The sequence below is a fragment of the Heptranchias perlo genome, chromosome 3 (assembly GCF_035084215.1).
Source record: "Heptranchias perlo isolate sHepPer1 chromosome 3, sHepPer1.hap1, whole genome shotgun sequence".
Lineage (NCBI taxonomy): Eukaryota > Metazoa > Chordata > Chondrichthyes > Hexanchiformes > Hexanchidae > Heptranchias > Heptranchias perlo.
Window position 1 is genome coordinate 41,521,333 of NC_090327.1, and position 26,636 is coordinate 41,547,968.

Below are 26,636 nucleotides of genomic sequence, written 5' to 3' on the forward strand. Positions count from 1 at the left end.
TCTCCATCAAAGACGGGCACCTCAGCACCTCACTCTACCGCAAGCCCACGGACAATCTCACAATGCTCCACTTTTCCAGCTTCCACCCTAACCACGTCAAAGAGGCCATCCCCTATGGACAGGCCCTGCGAATATACAGGGTCTGCTCAGACGAGGAGGAACGCGATGGACACCTACAGACGCTGAAAGACGCCCTCGTAAGAACGGGATATGATGCTCGACTCATCGATCGACAGTTCCGACGGGCAACAGCGAAAAATCGCGTAGACCTCCTCAGAAGACTAACACGGGACGCAACCAACAGAGTACCCTTCGTCGTCCAGTACTTCCCCGTAGCGGATAAACTACGCCATGTTCTCCGCAGCCTTCAACATGTCATCAATGATGACGAACACCTCGCTATGGCCATCCCCACACCTCCACTACTCGCCTTTAAACAGCCACCCAACCTCAAACAAACCATCGTTCGCAGCAAATTACCCAGCCTTCAGGAGAACAGCATCCACGACACCACACAACCCTGCCACGGTAACCTCTGCAAGACATGCCAGATCATCGACACAGATACCACCATCACACGAGAGGACACCACCCACCAGGTGCACGGTTCATACTCCTGTGACTCGGCCAACGTTGTCTACCTCATACGTTGCAGGAAAGGATGCCGCAGAGCATGGTACATTGGCGAGACCATGCAGACGCTGCGACAACGGATGAACGGACACCGCGCAACAATCGCCAAACAGGAGGGTTCTCTCCCTGTCGGGGAACACTTCAGCAGTCATGGACATTCAGCCACCGACCTTCGGGTAAGCATACTCCAAGGTGGCCTTCGAGACACACGACAACGCAAAATCGTCGAGCAGAAATTGATAGCCAAGTTCCGCACCCATGAGGACGGCCTCAACCGGGATCTTGGGTTCATGTCACACTACACGTAACCCCACCAGCGAACAAATGTTATCTGTTTTTAATATAACGGGTCATTGACTGTCTTCCTTATCTCTTTTTTTGGGGGGTTTGTATATTCGGTGGCCTTTTTAGGTGACACCTTTCTGTCTGCTCACTGTGATTGCCTTGGCAACGGGCAGTAATCACCAGGCATTGTTCTGTGATCTTAAAATGCGAAGGATTCGAAAATGTCATTTCCACACCGCCTGAGGAAGGGGGAAGCCCCCGAAAGCTGTGGGATTAAAAATAAAATTGTTGGACTATAACTTGGTGTTGTAAAATTGTTTACAATTGTCAACCCCAGTCCATCACCGGCATCTCCACATCTAGGGAATATCGGCCTAGTTTACCCAATCTCTCCTCATACGTCAGTCCTGCCATCCCAGGAATCAGTCTGGTAAACCTTCGTTGCACTCCCTCCATGGCAAGGACATCCTTCCTCAGATAAGGAGACCAAAACTGCACACAGTACTCCAGATGTGGTCTCACCAAGACCCTGTATAACTGCAGTAAGACATCCCTGCTCATGTACTCAAATCCTCTTGCAGTGAAGGCCAACATACCATTCGCCTTCCTAACTGCTTGCTATACACATCAACCTTCATCAAAGAACTCAATCAAGTTAATCAAACACGATTTGCCTTTAACATATCCGTGCTGTCTTTCATTTATTAGCCTATACTTTTCCAAGTGCTAAATAACTTTGTCCCGAATTATTGTCTCTAAAAGTTTCCCTACCATCGAGGTTAGACTGACCAGCCTGTGATTGCCGGGTTTATCTCCCTCCCCTTTTTTGAACAGGGGTGTAACATTTGCGATTCTCCAGTCCTCTGGCACCACCCCATATCTAAGGAGGATTGGAAGAATGTGGCCAGAGCCTCTGCAGTTTCTACCCTTACTTGCCTCAGTAACCTAGGATGCATCCCATCTAGACCGTGTGATTTTTCTACATTGAGTACTGCTAACCTTTTAAGTACCTCCTCTATCTATTTTTATCCTACCCAATATCGCTCCTACCTCGTCGTTTACTGCATCCTCTTCTCCCTCGTGTGCATTAAGCCTCCCCTTAAATGTGTCAATGCTGTCTGCTTCAACCATTCCAAATGGTGGCAAGTTCCACATTTTCGCCACCCACCCACAAGTAGAAAGTTTTTCTACATCCACCCAATCAAACTACTTCATAATTTTAAAACACCTCTATCAGATCTCTTAGTGTTCTCTTTTCCAGAGGAAAAAAAGCCCTAGAGTGCTCAATTTTTGCATTGTCTCAATTCTGGTAACACCCTTATAAATCTTTTCTGCACTTTTTCCAGTGGTGCAAATTGTTTTTGTTGTATGGAGTCCAGAACTGTGCATGGTACTACCAAGCGTGGTCTAACCAAGGTTCCATATAAATTTAACATTACCTTCCTGCTTTTGTACTCTATTCCTCTAGAAATGAACTCCAGTACTTTGATTGCTTTCTTCATGGCCTTATCAACAGGTTGCTTCTTTTAGCAATTTATGTATCTGTATTCCCAGTTCTCTTTGATCTTTTACCTTCCAAAGAATAAGTGCTCTCCTTATTCCTCCTACCAAAATGAACCACCTCACATGTTACTATATCAAATTTCATTTGCCATTTATCCACCCACTCTGATACTCCAATTTGGTATCCTCCGCAAATTTTATAGGAACATAGGAACAGGAGTCGGCCATTCAGCCCCTCGTGCCTGCTCCGTCATTTGATAAGATCATGGCTGATTTGTGATCTAACTCCATATACCTGCCTTTGGCCCATATCCCTTAATACCTTTTGGTTGTCAAAAAGCTATCTATCTCAGATTTACATTTAGCAATTGAGCTAGTATCAATTGCTGTTTGCGGAAGAGAGTTCCAAACTTCTACCACCCTTTGTGTGTAGAAATGTTTTCTAATCTCACTCCTGAAAGGTCTGGCTCTAATTTTTAGATTCTGCCCCCTATTCCTAGAATCCCCAATCAGCGGAAATAGTTTCTCTCTATCCACCCTATCCGTTCCCCTTTAATATCTTACAAACTTCGATCAGATCACCCCTTAACCTTCTAAACTCTAGAGAATACAACCCCAATTTGTGTAATCTCTCCTCGTAACTTAACCCTTGATACCATATCTCTAATTCCTGAGTCCAGATCATTTATGTATACAGGACACCACTTCCCCCTTTCTGTCAGTCTGAGAAACTTTCTTTAACTCCTACCCTCTGATTTCTGTTTTGTCGCTACCTTTCAATCCATTACGCTACCTGGCCCTTGAATCCACATATCCTGACCTTTGTTATGAGTCTCTTGTGTGACACCTTATTGAAGGCCTTCTGAAAGTCCATGTATACCCCTTTATTAGAAAGACTAGTATGTATTAAGAACCATGAGTTTTTGTGACATTGTAACAATTGGTCACAATTCATTTGCTCTTGTATGACACCCAACATTAATTTAATGGGGTTAGGTCTTAGTCATAAGTGACACTTGCTATTCTTAACCCCTTCAAGGCTCTTACCTTGAAACAGTATCCCAAGAATGCCTGTTATTCTTATTTGTCCAGTGGTGATGCAGTAATCTCTCTCAGCCTTTTCATAGAATTGTTAACAGCACAGAAAGAGGCCATTCGGCCCATCGAGCCAGTGCCAGCTCTTTGTAAGAGCAACCCAGTTAGTCCTATTCCCCTTGCTCTTTCCCTGTAGCCCTGCAAATTTTTTCCCTTCAAATATTTATCCAGTTCCTTTTTGAAAGCCACAATTGAATCTGCTTCCACCACCCTTTCAGGCAATGCATTCCAGGTCATAACTACTCGCTGCGTAAAAAGGTTTTTCCTCCCGTCGCCCTAGGTTCTTTTGCCAATCACCTTAAATCTGTGTCCTCTGGTTCTCGATCCTTCCGTCAATGGGAACAGTTTCTCTATTTACTTTATCTAAACCAGTTTACAACAAACAACAAAAAAAACATTTTCTCTGAATAACTGAGCAATGGCACAGTAGTATATAAAAATCCTTAAGTTAGTAACAATTATACCCCCCACCCCCCAGTTCAGTAAAATCAATGGGTAATACTGTAATAATAAAGACTGTTCTTACTTGCTCCAAAGCTGACACTCCAACCTCTGGAAAAAACTGTATTACAAGAAAGCCTGTTATTCTCACCTGTTCCAGAGGTCACACCTCTCCCAACAACAAATGCAGCTAAAAGATATACCATGAGCAAGGCCTAGGTGTATATTAGTATATATGATAAAAAGTTTTGAGATCTATCTGTGACACTTAGTACAAATTTCTATGTCACAGTTTTTTTTTTAAAAAGTACACAAAAAGTAATAATTTCCTGCTAGTTTCAGGGAAATATTCCTAGCAACAGAACATTACTCCAATTGACCTCAGATGAAACAATCAACAATTAGCCACTAGTTGACCCCAGGATAGGCCTGATCAAAAACAAAAAATTGCAGATGCTGGAAATCTAAAATAAAAACAGAAAATGCTGGAAATACTCAGCAGGCCAGGCAGTCTTTGTGGAGAAAGAAACAGAGTTCACGCTTCAGGTCGATGACCTTTCGTCAGAACTGGAAGAAGTTAAAGAGTTAACAGTTTTTAAGCAAGTACAGTGCCAGGCAAACATGGTGGGGGAGGAGGAGAGAGAGAGAGAGAGAGAGAGAGAAAGAACAAAAGGGAAGGTCTGTGATAGGGCACGAGTGATTAAATGGCAAGAAGGATGATGTCATTTAATCACCCCTGCCCTCCACCCTATCACAGACCTTCCCTTTTGTTCTTTTCCTCCCCCCTCCTTTCCCTGGCTCTATACTGCCTTAAAAACTGTTAAATCTTGACCTTTCGTCAGAACTGGAAGAAATTAATCAACCTGAGGATATGTTTATTTACCTTCTATAAGACCTTGTGGCTGTACATCCTTGTAAAACAGTATATCCTCTGACTTATGCCAGCAGCCCTACAAGGAAGTCCAAGAGTAAATATCTATAATAAAAATGTTATGCCTGTGCATACTTACTGTCAACTTTTCCATAATAAATTCCTACGCCATCATTGATTATGAAAACTGCAGTGCCAACACTGGCAGGAGGGTGTAATTACAGCATAGCAAGCTTACATCAGTAGTTTCCATTATAAATGTGAACGTAGGAATTTATAATAAAAATCTTATGTTTATACACATTTCCTGTCTGCACCACTGGACTTTCAGCTATCATGGTTATGTCACACTTTTTGTGTCAATGTATTCCATTATAAATTCCTATATCCACATAATGCAAAGCACCTATGTAAATTTATCAATCTGACTGGGACAATCTAGCTATCAGGCTCCCACAATTCTATCAAAATGCTCTTGTGAATTTTTTTTCATTTGCCATTTTTTCCCTCGGTAACTGAAATTTCTAATGCCCAAAATAAGAATTTACTAAAAAAAAAATTCAAACATTACAGATTTCACAATAACATTATTAAGGAGAAAAAGAGAGACCAAACTAGAGGGGGAGAAATAGAAAGAGGAACAGTAACACAAAGACAGCAGAAACGGGTAAGAGAGAGATCATATTCGCTGACTTACCATGTGCAATGCCATGGGAGACCAAGTAGTAATTTATTAAAAATGTTGTGTCTGTGCACACTTCCTGTTCAAATTTGCCATTATAAACTCCTATGCCCATAATTATAATGGAACTAACTATGTATTGGAACGCTGTAATTACATTCTCCCCAATGTAGGCAGGACACATGATATCTGGGTCCTCACCTGAGGGGGCAACGTGCCCTGGCTTTGCGGGCAGTAATGTCTCCCTCATAATTTTCAACCCCTAGCCCCACCTGCCTAGTTATGCTTTGTGCATCACTCTGTGCACTCCCCTTTGGCTCATTCTCTAATGTCCCCAGTGGATGTGTCTCTGCTGTTCTTTGGGAGAGAGAAAATGTTAACGATGTGTGCAGTGAAGTGCTAGCAGGGCCAGACACCGAGGGGCCTCATTTTTATTCTTTCCCTCCTTCCTCGGGCGCACCTAAAGGAGATAAATAAAGGTGCTTATAAGGGTTGCTGAGGAGCTGAGTTTACGTATCACTTTCAGTAGAAGAAATGATAAGGGTTTCATGATAGTTTGCTGATAGGAATGCAAGATACAAATTACAAGAAGCAACAAAAGCAAGATTTTATCACAAACCTGCAATTGGCTCCTGCTCTCCTACTTTCCCTCTCTTCATTTCTCCCTTCCCTCCCTCCCTCCCCAGGAACTCCAACGCTTGCTCCTTGCACGAAGGAAGAGGGTGGAATTGTGAGGTCCACTACTAATCTCTCCCAGCTGTTACGAGCTATCCTACCCTAGAAAAAGAAAGTAGCTGCCCTCAACATCAAGGCAGCATTCGACCGAGTATGGCACTAAGGAATCCTAGCAAAGATGGAATCAATGGAGGGTCAAAGGGAAAACCATTCAGTGGCTGGAGTCATACCTGATACAAGGGAAGGTTATTGTGCCAATCGTCACAGCCCCAGGACATCAGTGAAGGGAAGTGTCCTTGGACCAACCATCTTCAGTTAATTTATCAATGTCCTTTCCTCCATCATAAGGTTATGAGTGCAGCTGTTCAAGTGGCAGGTAACATTTGCTTCATATAAGTGGCAGATAATGATCATCGCAAACATGCGAAAGCCCAGCAATCTCCCCTTGACCTTCAGTGGCACCACCGGTGCTGAGTATCCCACCATTAACATTCTAGGAGTCACCACTGACCAGAGGCTGAACTGGACCAGCCAAATCAACACCATGACTGCAAGAGCTAGGCAGAATATTCTGTGACAAGTGGCTCACTTCCTGACTCCTCAAAGCATCTCCACCATCTACAAGGCTCAAGTCAGAGTTGGATGGAATACTCACCACTCGCTTGGATGGGTGAAGCCGCAACAACACTCAAGAAACTCTACACCATCCAGGATAGAGCAATATGCTTGATTGGTGTCCCTGCCACTGAACTCAATATTCTTCTCCACCACCACTGCACAGTGGCTGCAATGCATATGATCTACTAGAAGCACTATAGCAACTCACCAAGGTTACTTCGACAGCACCTCCCTCCCCTGCGATCTTTACCACCAAGAAAAACAAGAGCAGCGATGTTGTGGGAATATCATCACCTCCAAGTTCCCCTTGGAATCACACAGCATCCTGATGGACATATATTGCCATTCTTCCATTGTTGCTGGGTCAGAATCCTGGAATTCCCTACTTAACACCAATGTGGGACTACCATCACCACAAGAATTGTAGCAGTTCAAGGAGAAGGCCCACCACCACCTTCTCGGGACAACTAGCGATGGGCAATACATGCGGCCTTGCCAACATTGCCCACATCCCCAGAAAAATATTATAAAAGGGCCAAATTGGCTTCATGACATGCAATAAAACTGAGGTATCTACATGCAGCCCATAATGGAGGTGCTGACAGAAAAATACAACAAACAATAAAATTCCATGTGAAGCTTTCAGTAGGGTTATAATTCATAAGGATATGAGTAAAGGAATATTTGTAGTGGAACACAATGAGGGGCAGACATGCTTAGTACTGTGTATTCTTGGAAGGTGCTGCTGGCTCTTCTTACTTTGCCTGACCTCATAAGGTCATTAAACTTTTTGCTTCATTAAGGGGCTATGGGTCGGTATTAGAATTGGCACAAATTCCCTAGCAACCTGCTTTCACTTCTCTGTTGCTGTTTTTCTTGGAGTCCACTACCTGTTTGTGTCAAAAAGTTCCTCCCTCCTTTCCCTGACTAACCTGGGACGTGAAGGAAAATCAAGGCTAGGATGTGTAAAGGATTGCAGATGTTAACCTACGGACCATCACTTCATATTACAATGTGTTGTGGAAACAAGTCATGGTAGGCCTGGCCTGTTACCACCAAAAATAAAATTTCTGGAAAGCATGCACAGCACATTCTATAGAAAAAGAAAATGAACAGTGGTGTAATATATACCAAATCTTGATGTGTAAATTATTTTTACACTGTAGCTGAGAAAGAATTAAAATGCAGCCTACTTGCCAATGTGATTAAGTTGAAGAAGTGTCGTTCCTTGACATCTCCTTGGACCATCTCCTTTAGATCTAGAATTCATCTTGCATAAGAATAACAGGCATTAACCTACATTCCACATGGACAGCACATTAGTACATCAATATGCTGCACAATCAAGCCCCCACCCACTTCCTGGCAGTAATGCATTTCTACTAGCAGGGCTGTTGCTCTAATTTTATTCAAGTTTCCTCACCACTTTGTACATTAACCATTGGTTGAACCATAAAAAAAAATTAAAATTGAGTATTTTGTGAACACTTTGTTTTGAGATTTTTTTTTCAGTGTTCCTTTATTGTTTGCCCTATCCCCACTCCCACTTCACCAAAACAGTTGCATGAACACAAGCTTCCTTGTTTGGCTGAGGCCAGAAAGCAGTACAATATGAAAAAAATCACGACAAGAAACCAACAATTGGCCAAGCTACCCTTGAGCAATGCAGGAACAAAACTCTTTTAGCCACTTCTATCGCAGTTATCTCCATCCAGAGTGTTTAAGTCCTGCCATAGGGGAAAACTAAATCAAGAATTTTGGAACAATCTTACAAATAAAAATGCAGATTTCAATATTGTTTAGTATATGCATTCATTTATTGGTAAGAACCTTGAAAAGCCAATCATTTTAGTGAAGTAATTGGAATTAGTTGGCACCACTTAGTCTTGAGTGCTTTAATCAAATCTGTTATAAGTTCTGGGAAATGAAGTGGGCAAATAACCGATGTGAAAGTAGAAGAACAATTAGGAGATAGTGACCACAGCATAAGTTAGGTTCAATGTAAGAATAGAAAAAGATAAAAAGAGTCAAAGATAAGAGTGTTGGACTGGGAAAAGACAAAGTTCAGCATTGGACATTGTTTGTAAAATTGACAAAAAGAAGACATTATATACAATAGATAGTCTTGCATACCCGGCTGTCCATTCAAAACTAAATTCCTTGGGGGTAATTTTGACTTTGGGCGATAGTGTAAAATGGCCGCTATTGAATCAGCCACCCATTATACATCTCTCCTGATTTTCATTTCCATTGACTTCCATTGATGTATAACGGGTGGCTGATTCGATATCAGCCATTTTACACTATCACCCAAAGTCAAAATTACCCCCTTTATTCCTTAATGTCAAAAGGGTGCTTATATACAAAAAACATTTCTTAAAATAATGTTCCAGTGGAAACATGAACCAGTCCTTCCATGCACCAGTTCTTAGGACCTGAGCTATGTCTTGGGCTCCTTCCAGCTCCACACCCTAAGTGCTTCCCGTCCTTATCTCTGATCCCAGCCCTCAACATCCTACTCCTTCGTGATTCCAGTTTCCATTTCCCCCCTCAATGATCCCAACCCCCACTCTTCCCCTCAATTCTCCTAGACCCCCCCCAGTGCTTCCAGTCCCCATCTCCTCCTACACCCAATAATTCCACATCCCAACCCACCCTCCTCCTCCCATTCCCCAGCTGGTCCCACATTCCAGTCCTCAACCCCAGTGCCCCAACACACTTCCTGACTTCCCACCGACCTTAGTCCCCCATCTGCTGAGTCCACCCACTCTTCAAATTTCCTCATGAATACTCCAACCTCTCCCAAGTATTCCCAAGAGTCCGCTCACCCCACCCCCTAAGAGTACTGCCAAAGTTCAGCTATCCTCAAAATCCTGTAAGACTCCAGATTGCAGACCTACTCAGTGCTTCTAGACTACAGCACTTCCACATCCCGAGCCCCACGATTAATTCCAGATTCAACTATTTTCCCACTTTCTCCCAGACTGCACCCCTTCTACCTGCTCCCACCTTACTCCAAACCTAATCCCTTAGTGTCTCACCTCCATCCCACAGACCCTTCTGGCCTAACCCATCTTCTCTTACAACCACCCATATTGCCGCATCTCTCCAACACCCTTTGCCCAATCCCACCTTCAACCCAGTATATGTTGCCTTCCCTCTTCCTGCATACTTTATGCCTTAAAAAGGCAAGAGATAGATATTGAGTACATCAGTAAAGAAGCAAGTGTGAGAGCCACACAAGAACAGTTGATACATGCAAAAGAGAAAGGAAATGAAGGGGATGAGAGATTTACAGAAAGAATGAAATGGAATGAAAAAAGAAGCAAGCAGAATGATACAGACACCACAATGAGAAATGTATGTGACAAATGAATGAAGGAAAAAAAAGCATAGATGCATTTAAAGGGAAGCCAGATAAGCGCATGAGGGAGAAAGGAATAGAAGGGTATCCTGATAGTGTTAGATGAAATAGGAAGGGAGGAGGCTCGTGTGGAGCATAAACGCTGGCGTGGATCAGTTGGGCCGAATGGCCTGTTTCTGTGCTGTAGACTTGATGTAACTCAATGATAACTCGATGTAGCCAGAGTTAGAAAGATTGAGAGAAAAACAAGACAGAGAGAAACAGAAAGAATGGAAAAGAATGACGAGTACTGAAAGAGTGAGACATCATATTTTTGTCTGTGCACAAAACCACAAGAGATCAACTATACATGGTATGTTACATGTTATAAGGCTCCTGATGTTATTAAATAGTGCATCCTCTGACTCACTGCGACCAATGTCACAGGAGATCTGCTAATATCCTTAAAGTGCCAGCGTTGACAGTCGACCCTGTACAGAAAAGGTTATTTGGAACTCATTAAAATCCTGCACTTAGTTTTATCCTGAAAAATGTGGGAGAAATTGCATCATAACACATTTGATTGCAAATCACTTGTCTAAAACTAAAAAATTATATAACTCATGCATATATGTAATACATTTAATAACATATGAATAATAGTAGAAAATCCAAAGGGCAAAGGGGAGGGAGGAACTAAAAACAATCACTATCACTAGAGAAAATGTACTAGGTAAACTAATGGGCCTAAAGGCTGACAAGTCCCCTGGACCTGATGGCTTGCATCTGAGGGTCTTAAAGGAAGTGGCTACAGAGATAGTGGATGCATTGGTTGTAATCTTCCAGAATTCACTAGATTCTGGAAAGGTCCCAATGGATTAGAAAACTGAAAAGTAACACCCCTATTCAAGAAGGGAGTGAGACAGAAAGCAGGTAACTATAGACCAGTTAGCCTAACATCTGTCATTGGTAAAATGCTAGAATCCATTATTAAGGAAGTAGTAGCATCCATTATTAAGGAAGTAGTAGCAAGACATTTGGAGACTCATAGTACAATCAAGGAGAGTCAACATGTTTTTTTTTAGGGGGATGGAGTATAAAAGCAGGGAAGTCATGCTACAACTGTACAGGGTGCTGGTGAGACCACACCTGGAGTACTGCGTACTGTTCTGGTGCCCTTATTTAAAGAAGGATATACTTGCATTGGAGGCAGTTCAGAGAAGGTTCACTAGGTTGATTCCGGGTATGGAAGGGTTGTCTTATGAGGAAAGATTGAACAGGTTGGGTCTATACTCATTGGAGTTTAGAAGAATGAGAGGAGATCTTATTGAAACATACAAGATTCTGAGGGGACTCGATAGTGTAGATGCTGAGAGGATGTTATCCCTCATGGGGGAATCTAAAACTAGGGGGCATAGTCTCAGAATAAGGGGTCGCCCGTTTAAGACAGAAATGAGGAGGAATTTCTTCTCCCAGTGGATTGTGAATCTTTGGAATTCTTTACATCAAAAAGCTGTGAAGGCTGAGTCATTGAATACATTCAAGGCTGAGTTAGACAAATTTTTCATCAGCAAGGGAGTCAAAGGATATGCGGAAAAGGCGGGAAAATGGAGTTAAGTTAAAAAATCAGATCAGCCATGATCTCATTAAATGGCAGAGCAGACTCGAAGGGCCAAATGGCCTACTCCTGCTCCTATCTCTTATGGTCTTACATTTACTTTCATAGTATCATAGTAGGTACAGCACAGGAGGAGGCCATTCATCCCATCATACCTGTGCAGGCTCTTTGAAAGAGCTATTCATTTAGTCCCATTCCCCTTCTCTTTCCCCATAATGAATATGTACAATGCTGTATTATTTTGTGTTCACAAGTCCAAAGCATAAAAGTTCAAAACATTTTAATATTACTTAATTCATATTGGCCCAGAAATTGCTCTTAAAATAACAGTGAGCCTAACAGCGGAAATCTGGAACTTGCTCTTCCTGGTTCGCCAGCAATGTGACAGTTTCGCCTTAAAGGGATATCGCCGACTGCAATCAATGAAATCAACAGACTAGCGCAAACTTGCTCTCCTGCCCAACTGGATAACAAAATAATCTCGCCTTTCTCTTTGTCATTTTATAATACCTTGTTGGGCACATTCAGATTTTTAGTTTGCACGGTTTGTGAATGAACTGCATTTCCTGGTTCTCACAGCGTGGCTTGCTTCAAGCTGATTGGTTGAGGGGCCATAGCGATCCTTTCACCACTCACACAGCCCAGGAAAGAACGCTGATGTTTTTTGAAGTCACAATTCAAGAAAATTGCCGCTAAAAAGAACACGGTAACTTCGTGGGTGAATTTAAATCTAATGAGTGGCAACCACTGCTGGTTCGCCGCTCAGAGCAATTTACGGGCCATTATCTTCCAGCAGATGGCGTAGTGGCCGATCATGGTTACACAACCCAGGGAGATTGTTTATAGAGCTTTGGCAGAAGGGAGGAGAATCAAGAACTGAATAAATATGTGATCAAGCCAAGTTTCTGTCATGACTTCTAAATAAAGACATTTTCAGGAAGTGAAAATGTATTTATGTTCTATAGAATTGCAAAAAATATTGGAAGATAATACAAGATGATCTGACTAGGGCTGGCTGTTCTCATCATGTTTACGATGATTGAATCTGACACTAAGACTGTATAAAGTTCTGATTTCCAACTGGTTGGGCACCTGGAGGCTCTCCATAAAAACAACCTGCATTTGAACTACCGCTTCTCAGTTAGCAAATTTTCTGTCTCAACCATGGCATCAGGATAAGTGGTGAGCACGTGAAGGAACTATATGCTTAATTTGGCAGTGCTGATGATAGAATCTCTATATTGCAGGTGGAAAGGCTGAGCATTCTAACTGCATTTTTTCCATCCACCCACTTGACCAATTTTGTGGGCAGCATGTAGTGCAGTGATATATGTGACAGGTTCACTGGCACATATTACTTTAGCTGACAGGGTGGAGAGAGGTGGAACCAGCTAGATTACAGAATTGATTTCCCAAATATATCATTTTTTTAAATTAAAAAATAAAAGTTACCTTTAAAAATGTTTTAAATATATGCTGCAGCTTTGAACATGAACAGGAAAGTACTTTAACATAAGTTCCACTGAACTTTTAATTGTGGCTCAATCAGGTAAAGTCTTTTTCATATTTTGTAGAACTGATAATTATGTGCTTTGTGGTGTTTTTATGGGAACCTTGAACAAAATTAGTTAGCTGAGGTGAGGTTTGATGAATAGTTTCTATTGCTATATTTGAAGGACTTTGGTGTACGTGTTAAGCTTTATAGTGTTTCCTGGTCTGCCACACATACAAAGCAGCTTAGAAAAAGTAATGGTTTGTGATCAGCCAGCAACTATCCTTTTTGGGGAGAGAATGGGGTAAACAAGGTCTCTTTGGGGTCAAGTTGACAAGATTACATGCCTGGCAATGGAAAATTGGAACTCAGTCAATCCTCTGAGGCAGACTCAGTAATCCAATACCAAGGTCTGCAGTACTCCAGGGCACTGTTAATGATTGACCGCTTAGCCTGGCTCATTGCTGTGACGCGGAGAGGTAGACTGGGGCCTAGCATTGTTATGAGTTGGCTACAGATAACTCTGCACGCCAAGGTCCTAACATTTAAGTTGGTCCCAGTTGGATGGGCAACAAGAAGCTTACCAATGGCCTGTGCTGGTAAGCTGCTTGGTTTTAACATCAGAATGCACACTTGGGATCCCTAAGCCTTAACTCATGCTAACCTACAACTAGGTTCTTTGGGCTAATTGGGACTTGTCCCTATGAGTACATAGAAATACTTCGAAGTTACAACAGGAAACAGGCCATTCGGTCCAACCAGTCCATGTCGGTTTTTATCCTCTACACAAGCAAATAGTTCTAATCACATTTACCCACCCTGTTCCAATATACCTTCAACCCCTTTTTTTTCATCCACCTTTCCAATCAAATATCCTTCCTGTAGTGTGGAGCGCAATTCTGCACACAGTACTCTAACTGAGGTCTTACTAAGGTTTTATATGGGCTCATCATTACCTCTTGGCTTTTATATTCTGTACCTCTTGAGATAAAACCTAGAATCATACTGAGGTGTGGCCTTTAATGTTCTGTGAGCCTGTACTCCCAATTCCCTCTGCTCTTCCACAGTACCAAGCTTACTTCCATTCTGAGTACGATTACTGCTGGGTTTTTTTTACCAAATTCCATCATCTCACATTTATTGACATTGAAATCCATCGGCCAGTTTTTAGCCCATTCTCCCATCTTATCAATATCCCTTTGCAGTTTCCTTAGGTATTCCAAATAATTAATTATATCTCCTATTTTAGTATCATCTGCAAATTTCAAAACCACTTCCTCTAGGTCAGGAGCGTCGAACATATTCGGTCTGTGGAACAGTGTCATCCAGCCTATGCTCAGGGTTGCCGAGTCTCCTGGAATGGGACATGAAACTCCCAGGCACTGCTTCTAAAAGCCTGGGAGAGCTGTGCCTTTTAAATTTCACGGCACAACAGCGGCCCCCTTACTCCGTGATGCCACCTCGCCTCCCCTGTCAGCACAGAGAACTGGCCATCACTTAGGGGGTGACCGTTACCGGAATTGGGTGGTGGAGGGAAAGAGAAATAGAACGAAGAGAGGTTGTGCTATGCTGAAAGGGTGAACAAGGACTAGGGGACAGGAGATTGGGACTCGGGGTGGGGGGTGGAGGGCAGAAGATTAGGTCTTGGGGCAAAAGGAGAGAGTGACAGGGGACTGGGGGTTGGAATGGGGGTTTGGGGGTCGGGCAATTGGGACTAGGTGTGGAGGTTGGGTGATTGGGACTACAAGTGGGGGTCACGCGATTAGAACTAGGGTTATGGTCGGGCAATTAGGACAATGGGGGGGTAGGAAGATTGGGACTGGGGGATCGGGGCGAGGGTGACAGGACAGGGGCTGGGGACAACGTGACAGGGGACTGGAAGGTTGGGGGGAGAGTGACGGGGATGGGATCAGGGGAGAAAGCGATAGGACTGGGAGTCGGGGACAGTGTGACGGGGGCTGAGGGGGTCGGGGAGAGGGTGATGGGGTCAGGGTAGAGGGTGACGAGCTGGGAGTTGCAGAGAGAGGTGAAAGGGGACTGGGGGTCGGGGAGAGGGTGACAGGGACTGGGGGGTTGGGGATTGGGGCTTGGGAAAAAGGAAGACTGGGGAATAGAGGTTGGGAAATGGGGTCTAGAGTCGGAGGTCAGGAGATTGGGGCTCAGGTGGGGGAAGAACAGGAGACTAGGGAATGTAGGTCTGGAGATTAGGGCTTGGGCGCTGGAGAATCGAAACTGGGGACCGGGGTCGGGGAGAGGGAGAGGACTGAGAAATGTGTGGAGGGGGTGGGGTGGCGTGGTGCTCAGCATTTCCTGCGGAGCCGGGAGCAGCAGCAACATGGTGAGAGGGAGTGGCGCGAGAGAGGAGCAGTAAAGGGGTGAATGAAAAATGGGGACCTTACTGTGGGTAAATAGTAAAACATTGTTGGGGCAAATGGGGAACAAGGGTATGGAGATTGAAGATCCTCACTACCCGTGGGGAGCTGCAAGCCCTGATTTAACATCGCAACTCCAACTGCTGCTGCACGTGGGAGAGGAGGGGAGCAGCATGCAGCACACTCGGCTCTCTCTCAGGGTAACAAGCCCCACACATAAACCCGGGCCTGAAGCTCCCATCTCAACTGTCAGCTTCTTACTCGGGAATTCAGAGTTTGTAGCCAGAGCCCAAGCCCAAAGGTTCAATCAGCAGCAAGGGGAACAGCTGAACAATGAGATTTGATGTAAGGAATCTTACAACACCAGGTTATAGTCCAACAGTTTTATTTGAAAATCACAAGCTTTCAGAGGCTTTCTCCTTCGTCAGGTGAGTGTGGAATTCCATGAAGGTTACCGCATATATAGTCAGAGAACAATGCCTGGTGATTACAGATAATCTTTCCAACTGCCCGTTGTCAAGGCAATCAGACAGAGAAACATTACATACAGGACTACTGAATATACAAACGGTCAGAACCCAAAGACAGAGAGAGAGAGAGAAACATCCGAAAGGAAGAGAAAGAGAGAGAATGACCAGTTGTATTAAAAACAGATATCTCTTTTTTCGCTGGTGGGGTTACGTGTAGCGTGACATGAACCCAAGATCCCGGTTGAGGCCGTCCTCATGGGTGCGGAACTTGGCTATCAATTTCTGTTCGATTTTGCGTTGTCGTGTGTCTCGAAGGCCACCTTGGAGAACGCTTACCCGAAGATCGGTGGCTGAATGTCCTTGACTGCTGAAGTGTTCCCTGACTGGGAGGGAACCCTCCTGTCTGGCGATTGTTGCGCGGTGTCCGTTCATCCGTTGTCGCAGTGTCTGCATGGTCTCGCCGATGTACCATGCTCCGGGGCATCCTTTCCTGCAACATATGAGCTAGACAACGTTGGCCGAGTCACAGGAGTATGAACCATGTACCTGTTGGGTGGTGTCCTCTCGTGTGATGGTGGTATCTGTGTCGATGAACTGGCATGTCTTGCAGAGGTTGCCGTGGCAGGGTTGTGTGATGTCATGGACGCTGTTCTCCTGAAAGCTGGGTAATTTGCTGCGAACGATGGTCTGTTTGAGGTTGGGTGGCTGTTTGAAGGCGAGTAGTGGAGGCGTGGGGAACGGCCAACGTTGTCTACCTCATATGTTGCAGTCGGGGAACACTTCAGCAGTCAAGGACATTCAGCCACCGATCCTCGGGTAAGCGTTTTCCAAGGCAGCCTTCGAGACACACGACAACGCAAAATCGAACAGAAATTGATAGCCAAGTTCCGCACCCATGAGGACGGCCTCAACCGGGATCTTGGGTTCATGTCACGCTACACGTAACCCCACCAGCGAAAAAAGAGTTATCTGTTTTTAATACAACTGGTCATTCTCTCTCTTTCTCTTCCTTTCGGATGTTTCTCTCTCTCTCTCTCTGTCTTTGGGTTCTGACCGTTTGTATATTCAGTAGCCCTGTATGTAATGTCTCTGTCTGATTGCCTTGACAACGGGCAGTTGGAAAGATTATCTGTAATCACCAGGCATTGTTCTCTGACTATATATGCAGTATCCTTCATGGAATCCCACACTCACCTGACGAAGGAGAAAGCCTCCGAAAGCTTGTGATTTTCAAATAAAACTGTTGGACTATAACCTGGTGTTGTAAGATTCCTTACATTTGTCCACCCCAGTCCATCACCGGCATCTCCACATCAATGAGATTTGAGGGGGAGACTGGCTGTCCTGACGGTCGGGATTATTTTTCTAAATTATTTTGGAGTAACATATTTGTAATCATTTTTTGAAAAGCATGTCACTCCTCCATGTATTTTTTTGTTTTTAAATGTTTGGAATGATAAGGAGATGGATTGAATTTCTTCTCAAAAATATAACCTGGTGAATGGATTTGGTTTTTACCTCTTGTGTAGTCAATCTTAGAAAGCCTGCTTAGAAAGGTAAATCAGCCTTCGTTCTGGGTTGTTGTTTTGTTAGGGGTAAATTGTTTTTGGAGTAGATGATAAAAATCTGGATCCCACATTTCAGGAAATAACAAGGTATTGTGTACAGCGGCACACTACACTCCCAGGCACTTCTGCCTTTTGTTTGATTTGGAGGAGTAAAAAAAGAAAAAGGTGAGTTTGTAAAGTAAGATCATCCATAATATGCTGAGCTAAAGTAACTTGGGCCAAGTAGCCCAATAAGTCTACTCTTTGAAACAGAATCCAGAGAGAGAGTGAGAGATGGAAGCAGAAACTTCAACAAATAATTAATATACAGAATGCTGGAGTTTCACTCTAAACTAAACTAAAAATTTTCTTACCACAGAAGGTAAACTAACCGACTGCAACTATTTGTTTTGGCTCTATCTTCCTTTTTAAAAATGGGTACCAGACTGGCGACTCTGCAGTCCTCTGGTACACATCCGGTACACTCAATAGAGCCCTGAAATATAATTTTTAGGGTCTCTACAATTTCCTCCCTCAACTTTTCCCTTCGTTGAGGGTTCTATAACAAGGGGACATAGATTCAAGGTAAAAGGCGGGAGGTTTAGAGGGGATTTGAGAAAGAACTTTTTCACCCAGAGGGTGGTTGGAGTCTGGAACTCACTGCCTGAAAGGGTTGTGGAGGCAGGAACCCTCACAACATTCAAGAAGCATTTGGATGAGCACTTGAAATGCCATAGCATACAAGGCTACGGACCAAATGCTGGAATATGGGATTAGAGTAGACAGGGCTTGATGGCCGGCGCGGACACGATGGGCCGAAGGGCCTCTATCCGTGCTGTATAACTCTATGACTCTATGACTCTAACTCCTTCAGGATCCTGGGATGTATCCTGTCAGGCCCTGGTGCTTTGTCTTCCCTCAGCTTAATGAACTTATCTAAAATTTTCCTTTTATCCAACATAATATTGCTCATTTCATTCTCAACCACTTCAGGATTCATCTCTTCTCCAATATCCTTTTCTTAGTAAAGACCAATGCGAAGTAATTATTATATACCTCCGCCGTTTTATGATCTTCCTCTACAATTTGACAATCCTCATCTCAGGGTTCCATCTTGCTTTTAATAATTCTTTTTACTTTAAAAAAAAATTCATTCATGGGATGTGGGCGTCGCTGCAAGGCCAGCATTTGTTGCCCATCCCTAATTGCCCTTGAGAAGGTGGTGGTGAGCCGCCTTCTTGAACTGCTGCAGTCCGTGTGGTGAAGGTTCTCCCACAGTGCTGTTAGGAAGGGAGTTCCAGGATTTTGACCCAGCGACGATGAAGGAACAGCGATATATTTCCAAATCGGGATGGTGTGTGACTTGGAGGGGAACGTGCAGGTGGTGTTGTTCCCATGTACCCGCTGCCCTTGTCCTTCTAGGTGGTAGAGGTAGCCGGTTTGGGAGGTGCTGTTGAAGAAGCCTTGGCAAGTTGCTGCAATGCATCCTGTGGACGGTACACACTGCAGCCACAGTGCGCCGGTGATGAAGGGAGTGAATGTTTAGGGTGGTGGATGGGGTGCCAATCAAGTGGGCTGCTTTGTCCTGGATGGTGTCGAGCTTCTTGAGTATTGTTGGAGCTGCACTCATCCAGGCAAGTGGAGAGTATTCCATCACACTCCTGACTTGTGCCTTGTAGATGGTGGAAAGGCTTTGGGGAGTCAGGAGGTGAGTCACTCGCCGCAGAATACCCAGCCTCTGACCTTACTGATATATTTATAAAATACCTTACTGTTCCTTTTGATATTTTTTTGAATTCTTTTCCTCATGCTTCTTCTTAGCTTTCCTTATCCCATTCTTAATCTCTTATTATTTTTTCATTTTTTCCTTTAGGCTTTTCAATATTATTATTCTTGTAGTACTTTTAGGCCCTTTTCTTCAATTTTAATTGGTTTCTAACCTCTTTAGTCATCCATGGCATCCTAAAACTATTAGTATTTTCCATCTTTTTGAATGGAATATACTTATTTTGTACATTTGCAATTTCTTATTTTAAAGACTGTTGTTCTACAGTCCTGTGTGCCAAATTTCTCCTTCCACCTTACCTCAGCTAGCTCACGATCTTTCTAAAATCTGTCCTAATTAAATCTGGTGTTCTATTTTTTTGTACTGACTATTTCCCTTTCTATTTGGATCGTAAACCTTATCATATTGTGATCACCACTCTCAAGGTACTCACCCACAATTAGCTCATCTACCTGATCTATTTGCGAACATACATAACCAGATCCAAAAATGCCTCTGCCCTTGTAGGCCTACTAACATATTGCTTGAGGAAGAAGTCATGTACACATTTTAGAAATTATATTCCCTTTTCTCCATTTATTTGTTCTCTGTCCCAATCGAAAAGTGGATAATTAAAATCTTCCAGAACAATTATTTTGTTATTCCTACTCATCTCTTCAATCTGACTACAGATTTTCTCTTCCATTTCCTTTCCACAATTTGGAGATCTAAAATACACATCTACTAATATAACAAGCCCTTTTTTTATAAGGGAGCTTTAACTATACTGACTCTGTCTGTACCCCTCCCTTGTCAACATCAACTCTAGCTATGACATGCATTCCCTCTTTTACCACATAATGCCAAACCGCCTCCTTTCTTATCTTTTTATCCCTCCCAAATTATCATATCCAAATATGTTTATTTTCTATTCTTGTCTAGTTTTCAGCCAATTCTCTGTTAATGCTGTTTAAGCTTAGATCATCCTGAAAAATAATTCCTCTTGCTAAATTGTTTTCTGCATATCTGATATATATCTAATAATAATTGGAGTTATTTTTTTTTCCCAGCACCTCTCTTCCTAATTTAAAAACCTCGTCACGTCCCTATTTAACCATTTTGTCAGTACATTCGCAGTCCCTCAGATTACGAAGCCGTCCGTACTCGCATGCAGCAAGACCTGGGCAATATCCAGGCTTGGGCTGATAAGTGGCAAGTAACATTCATGCCAGACAAGTGCCAGGCAATGACTATCTCCAACAAGAGAGAGTCTAACCACCTCCCCTTCACATTCAATGGCATTACCATCGCCGAATCCCCCATCAACATCCTGGGGGTCACCATTATAGGAACATAGGAACAGGAGTAGGCCATTCAGCCCCTCGTGCCTGCTCCGCCATTTGATAAGATCATGGCTGATCTGTAATCTAACTCCATATGGGTCCCTTAATACCTTTGGTTGCCAAAAAGCTATCTATCTCAGATTTAAATTTAGCAATTGAGCTAGTATCAATTGCGGAAGAGAGTTACAAACTTCTACAACCCTTTGTGTGTAGAAATGTTTTCTAATCTCGCTCCTGAAAGGTCTGGCTCCAATTTTTAGACTGTGCCCCCTACTCCTAAAATCCCCAACCAGCGGAAATAGTTTCTCTCTATTCACCCTATCTGTTCCCCTTAATATCTTATAAACTTCGATCAGATCACCCCTTAACCTTCTAAATTCTAGAGAATACAACCCCAATTTGTGTAATCTCTCCTCATAACTTAACTCTTGAAGTCCGGGTATCATTCTAGTAAACCTACGCTGCACACCCTCCAAGGCCAATATGTCCTTCCGAAGGTGCAGTGCCCAGAACTGCTCACAGTACTCCAGGTGCGGTCTAACCAGGGTTTTGTATAGCTGCAGCATAACTTCTGCCCCCTTGTACTCTAGTCCTCTCGATATAAAGGCCAGCATTCCATTTGCCTTCTTGATTATTTTCTGCACCTGTTCATGATCAATGATCTATGTACTTGAACCCCTAAGTCCCTTTGGATATCCACTGTTTTTAACTTTTTACCATTTAGAAAGTACCCTGTTCTATCCTTTTTTGATCCAAAGTGGATGACCTCACATTTGTCTGCATTGAATTCCATTTGCCACAGTTTTGCCCATTCACCTAATCTATCAATATCGCTTTGTAATTTTATGTTTTCATCTACACTGCTTACAATGCCACCAATCTTTGTGTCATCGGAAAACTTAGATCTGAGACTTTCTATGCCTTCATCAAAGTCGTTAATAAATATTGTGAATAATTGTGGCCCCAAGACAGATCCCTGTGGGACTCCACTAGTCACATCCTGCCAATGTGTACCTACCCATTATCCCTACTCTCTGTCACCTTTCGCTCAGCCAACTTCCTAACCAAGTCCGTACTTTTCCCTCGATTCCATGGGCTTCTATCTTAGCTAACAGTCTCTTATGTGGGTCCTTATCAAATGCCTTCTGGAAGTCCATATTAATAACATCCATTGACATTCCCCTGTCCACTACTTTAGTCATCTCTTCAAAAAATTCAATCAGGTTTGTCAGGCACGACTTACTGTTGATCGGAAGTCACCGGTTACAATTATTGGCTTAGTACACAGGGAAGAGTCAATTCTCTCTTAATTCTCAATTCGCTTTATTAACGTTATTAGATCATGTACATACCGCTTATACGTCTGGTTAGATATAGGCATGCAGTTTACAGCAGGTTATACAGTTTTATACTCAAACTAGGATTTAAACGCACACCCACTAGGTTTCTCTGACTAACACTCCCTGAGTAGTCACAGAATAGAAAGGATATTTTATACCCGGAAAGGAGAGATAACGCTGGCCAGGCGAATCATTCTCTCTCTCTCAACGTCGTCTCTACGTCCCTGACGTAGGGTCCCTACTTCCGCGATGGTTAGTCTACGGAGTCTTCCTCACAAACACATTGGCACCAAGCCTGCAATTCTTCAGTTTTAACTTCAAGCCTGTCTTTTCGAATGATGCTGTCTTCTCCGGTTGGCTTAAAGTTGCTCGAGTGGTCAGTGTCATCTCCTGATTGGCTCTGTTCCAAGGGGCTAGGTAGCATCACCTCATTACTCCTTTTCTAAATAAGGACTGGTGTCACATCAGAGTTCCTTTGTCCCTCGAAGAAGTGGAACTAATTCAAACCGGTTTCTGGCCAGCTCAGACCAGTGACTGAACTCCAGGTCACTTCAGTTCAAAAATTAGTGTCTTTGTTAGCAATTCGAATTAAACTCAGTAGTTTTCTGCAGCCCCTGGCCAACACTACCTTTCACAAATCCATGCTGGCTCTCCCTGAATAACTGAAAATTCTCGAGGTGTTCAGTCACCCTATCCTTAATTATAGACTCCAGCATTTTTCCCACAACAGATGTTAGGCTAACTGGTCTATAATTCCCCGGTTTCCCTCTCTCTCCTTTCTTAAAAAGCGGAGTGACATGTGCAATTTTCCAATCTAGAGGGACAGTTCCTGAATCGAGAGAACTTTGAAAGATTATAATTAGGGCATCTGCAATGTGCTCACCTACTTCCTTTAAAACCCTGGGATGGAAACCATCTGGTCCTGGGGATTTGTCACTCTTTAGTGCTATTATTTTCTTCATTACTGTTGCTTTACTTATGATAATTTTATCGAGTCCCTGTCCCCGATTCAATATAAGTTTTCTTGGGATTTTCCGCATGCTATCCTCTTTTACGACTGTAAATACTGACGCAAAGTAATTGTTCAACATGTCCGCCATTTCCCCATTGTCAATGACATTATCCCCACTTTCAGTTTTTAAGGGGCCAACACTGCTCCTGACTACCCTCTTTTTCCTAATATAACTATAAAAGTTCTTCGTATTGGTTTTGATATCCCTTGCGAGTTTCTTTAAATACTCTCTTTTTGTAGCTCTTACTATCTGTTTTGTGACCCTTTGTTGATCTTTGTATCTTTCCCATTCGCCAAGATCTGTGCCATTTTTTTGCCTTTTTGTATGCCCTTTCCTTACGTCTTATACTGTCCCTTACCTCTTTAGTTGTCCATGGCTGTTTTTTTTGGCAAGTAGAGTTCTTGCCCCTCAGGGGTATAAACCAATTCTGTATCACGTTAAATGTTTCTTTAAACATTTCCCACTGATCATCAGTCATTTTACCCATTAACAGATTTGCCCAGTTTACTGTGGACAGCCTCTGTCTCATCCCATTGAAGTCGGCCTTGCCCAAGTCTAGAATCTTAGCAGCTGATTCACTTTTTTCCCTTTCAAACACTACATTGAACTCGATCATGTTATGATCGCTATTGGATAGATGTTCACGCACAGTTAAGCCGTTAACTAAATCTGGTTCATTACTCACTACTGAATCTAGTATGGCTTGCCCCCTTGTTGCCTCTTGGAAATACTGCTGTAGAAAACTATCCCGGACACACTCAAGAAATTCACTACCTTTCTGACAATTGCTAGTTTGCTTTTCCCAATCTATGTGAAGGTTAAAGTCCCCCATTAAGACCACTATGCCTTTCTTACACGCTTGTCTAATCTCAGCATTTATAAAATCTAGCACTTCAGAGCTGCTGCCAGGGCTCCTATATACAACTCCCACTATAGTCTTAGATCCTTTCCTATTTCGCAATTCAACCCATAAGGTCTCTGCTGGCTGCTTACCTCTCGTTATATTCCCCTTTATCATTGAAGTGATTTCATCTCTAATCATTAAGGTTACTCCTCCCCCTCTTCCATTTTCCCTGTCTCTCCTGTAGACCTTATAACCTGGTATATTTAGTTCCCAATCCTGACCATCCTGCAGCCATGTCTCAGTAATAGCTATCATGTCATACCCTCCAATTTGAATTTGAACCTGTAGTTCATTTAATTTATTCCTTATACTCCGTGCATTTGTATATAGAACTCTTAGTTGGGCCACACACCCTAGCATGACCTTCAGCTTTGATGCTGGGTTAATCGCCTTACGCCTTCTAGTTTTTACTTTATCTGTAGTGCCTAAAGTACACTTTCTTTCCGCTGCTCTACGCTTTTCCCTTTCCCTTGTTCTTGAACAACTGTTTGTAATATTTGTATTGTAAATTTCCCCTGGGTCTTCCCCTCTCTTGCTGCTCTCAACTTTACTCCCTTCTGACTCCCCCCTCAGGTTCCCATCCCCCCACCACTCTAGTTTAAACCTTCCCCAACAGCACTAGCAAACACCCCCGCGAGGACATTGGTCCCGGTCCTGCTCGGGTGTAACCCGTCACGCTTGTACAGGTCCCACCTTCTCCAGAACCAGTCCCAAAGTCCCAGGAATCTAAATCCCTCCCTCCTACACCATCCCTGCAGCCACGCATTCATCCGGTCTATTCTCCTGTTCCTATACTCACTAGCACGTGGCACCGGTAGTAATCCTGAGATCACTACCTTTGAAGTCCTGCTTTTTAATTTATCTCCTAACTCCTTAAATTCACCTTGCAGGACCTCATCCCTTTTTTTAACCTCTGTCGTTGGTACCCATAAGGACCACGACTACTGGCTGTTCACCCTGCCCCTCCAGAATGCCCTGCAGCCGCTCCGTGACATCCTTGACCCTAGCACCAGGGAGGCAACATACCATCCTGGAGTCACATTTGTGGCCGCAGAAACGCCTATCTGTTCCCCTTACAATTGAATCCCCTATCACTATAGCACTGCCACTCTTCTTCCTCCCCTCCTGTGCAGCAGAGCCACCCGTGGTGCCCCGAACTTGGCTCTTGCTGCTTTCCCCTGATAAGCCATCTCCCCCAATAGTATCCAAAGCAGAATATCTGTTTGAGAGGGAGATGGCCCCAGGGGACTCCTGCTCTACCTGCCTAGTCCTTTTACTCTGCCTGGCGGTCAGCCATTTCCTTTCTGCTTGCGTAATCTTTACCTGCGGTGTGACCACCTCACTGAACGTGCTATCCACGATAGTCTCGGCATCGCGGATGCTCCACAGTGAATCCACCCGCAGCACCAGCTCCGAAATACGGTTAGCCAGTAGCTGCAGCTGGACACATTTCCTGCACACTTGGTCGCCAGGGACACTGGTAGTGTCCATGACTTCCCACATAGTGCAGGAGGAGCATAATCACGGGTGCGAGCTGTGCTGCCATGACTTGCCTTAGACTCTCAGACTCTCCTCTCGCTCTCGGTCTCTCCTTTTATACTGTGCTCACCTCTCAGACTCTCCTGCCTCACCTGTGACGTCGCACAGTAGTTTTCTCTTGTTCCAAGTCTGCTGCTGCTTTTATTCCCCAAACTTAACTGGACCAGCCACATAAATACTGTAGCTGCAAGAGCAGGTCAGAGGCTGGGTATTCTGCGGCGAGTGACTCACCTCCTGACTCCCCAAAGCCTTTCCACCATCTACAAGGCACTAGTCAGGGGTGTGATGGAATACTCTCCACTTGCCTGGATGAGTGTAGCTCCAACAACAGTCAAGAAGCTCAACACCATCCAGGACGAAGCAGCCTGCTCGATTGGCACCCCATTCTCCACCCTAAACATTCATTCCCTTCACCACTGGATCACCGTGGCTGCAATGTGTACCATCTACAGGATGCATTGCAGCAACTTGCCAAGGCTTCTTCGACAACACCTACCTAACCCACAACCTCTACCACCTAGAAGGACAAAGGCAGCAGGCACATGGGAACAACACCACCTGCACATTCCCCACACACCATCCCAACATGGAAATATATCACCCTTCATCATCACTGGGACAAAATCCTGGAACTCCCTACCTAACAGCACTGTGGGAGAACCTTCACCACACGGACTGCGGCTCACCACCACCTTCTGAAGGGCAACTAGGGATGAGCAATAAATGCTGGCCTTGCTAGTGATGCCCACATCCCGTGAATGAATAAAAAAAAACATTAACACTCTACCTGTTCAGGTGTAGCCGTCCTTACAGAATAGCTTCCATCTGTCTCAGAACTGGTGCAAATGTCCAACGAAGCAGAATCCCTCTTCCTGACATCACTCCTTTAGTCATACATTGATTTCCCTAACCTTCCTGTCCGTCCCTATTCCAGCGCATGATTGGAGAAGTAATTCTGAGATTGCCACCTGTGAAATCCTGCTCCTAAACATGTTTCCTAACCTGCTAAACTCATTCTGCAGGACTTCAGACCTGCCTTTACCTACATCATTGGCTCCCACATGGATCACGATAACTGATTGCTCTC

General features: G+C 43.7%; 1 protein-coding gene across 2 annotated transcripts in view; it reads left to right on the forward strand.

Moving 5' to 3' along the window:
- The window catches only part of nagpa (N-acetylglucosamine-1-phosphodiester alpha-N-acetylglucosaminidase), a 118,365-nt gene that overhangs the window by 85,953 nt on the left and 5,776 nt on the right, over positions 1-26,636 (forward strand). The window contains exon 12 of one of the 2 annotated variants that reach the window (XM_067979200.1): positions 6,197-8,583. The exons of the other annotated variant lie outside the window; for it this stretch is intronic. Within the exon in view, the coding sequence (XP_067835301.1) occupies positions 6,197-6,291 (95 nt within the window). The 3' untranslated portion in view covers positions 6,292-8,583. Of the gene's footprint in view, positions 1-6,196; positions 8,584-26,636 lie in introns of those variants that run through there. 2 annotated transcript variants of the gene reach the window in all.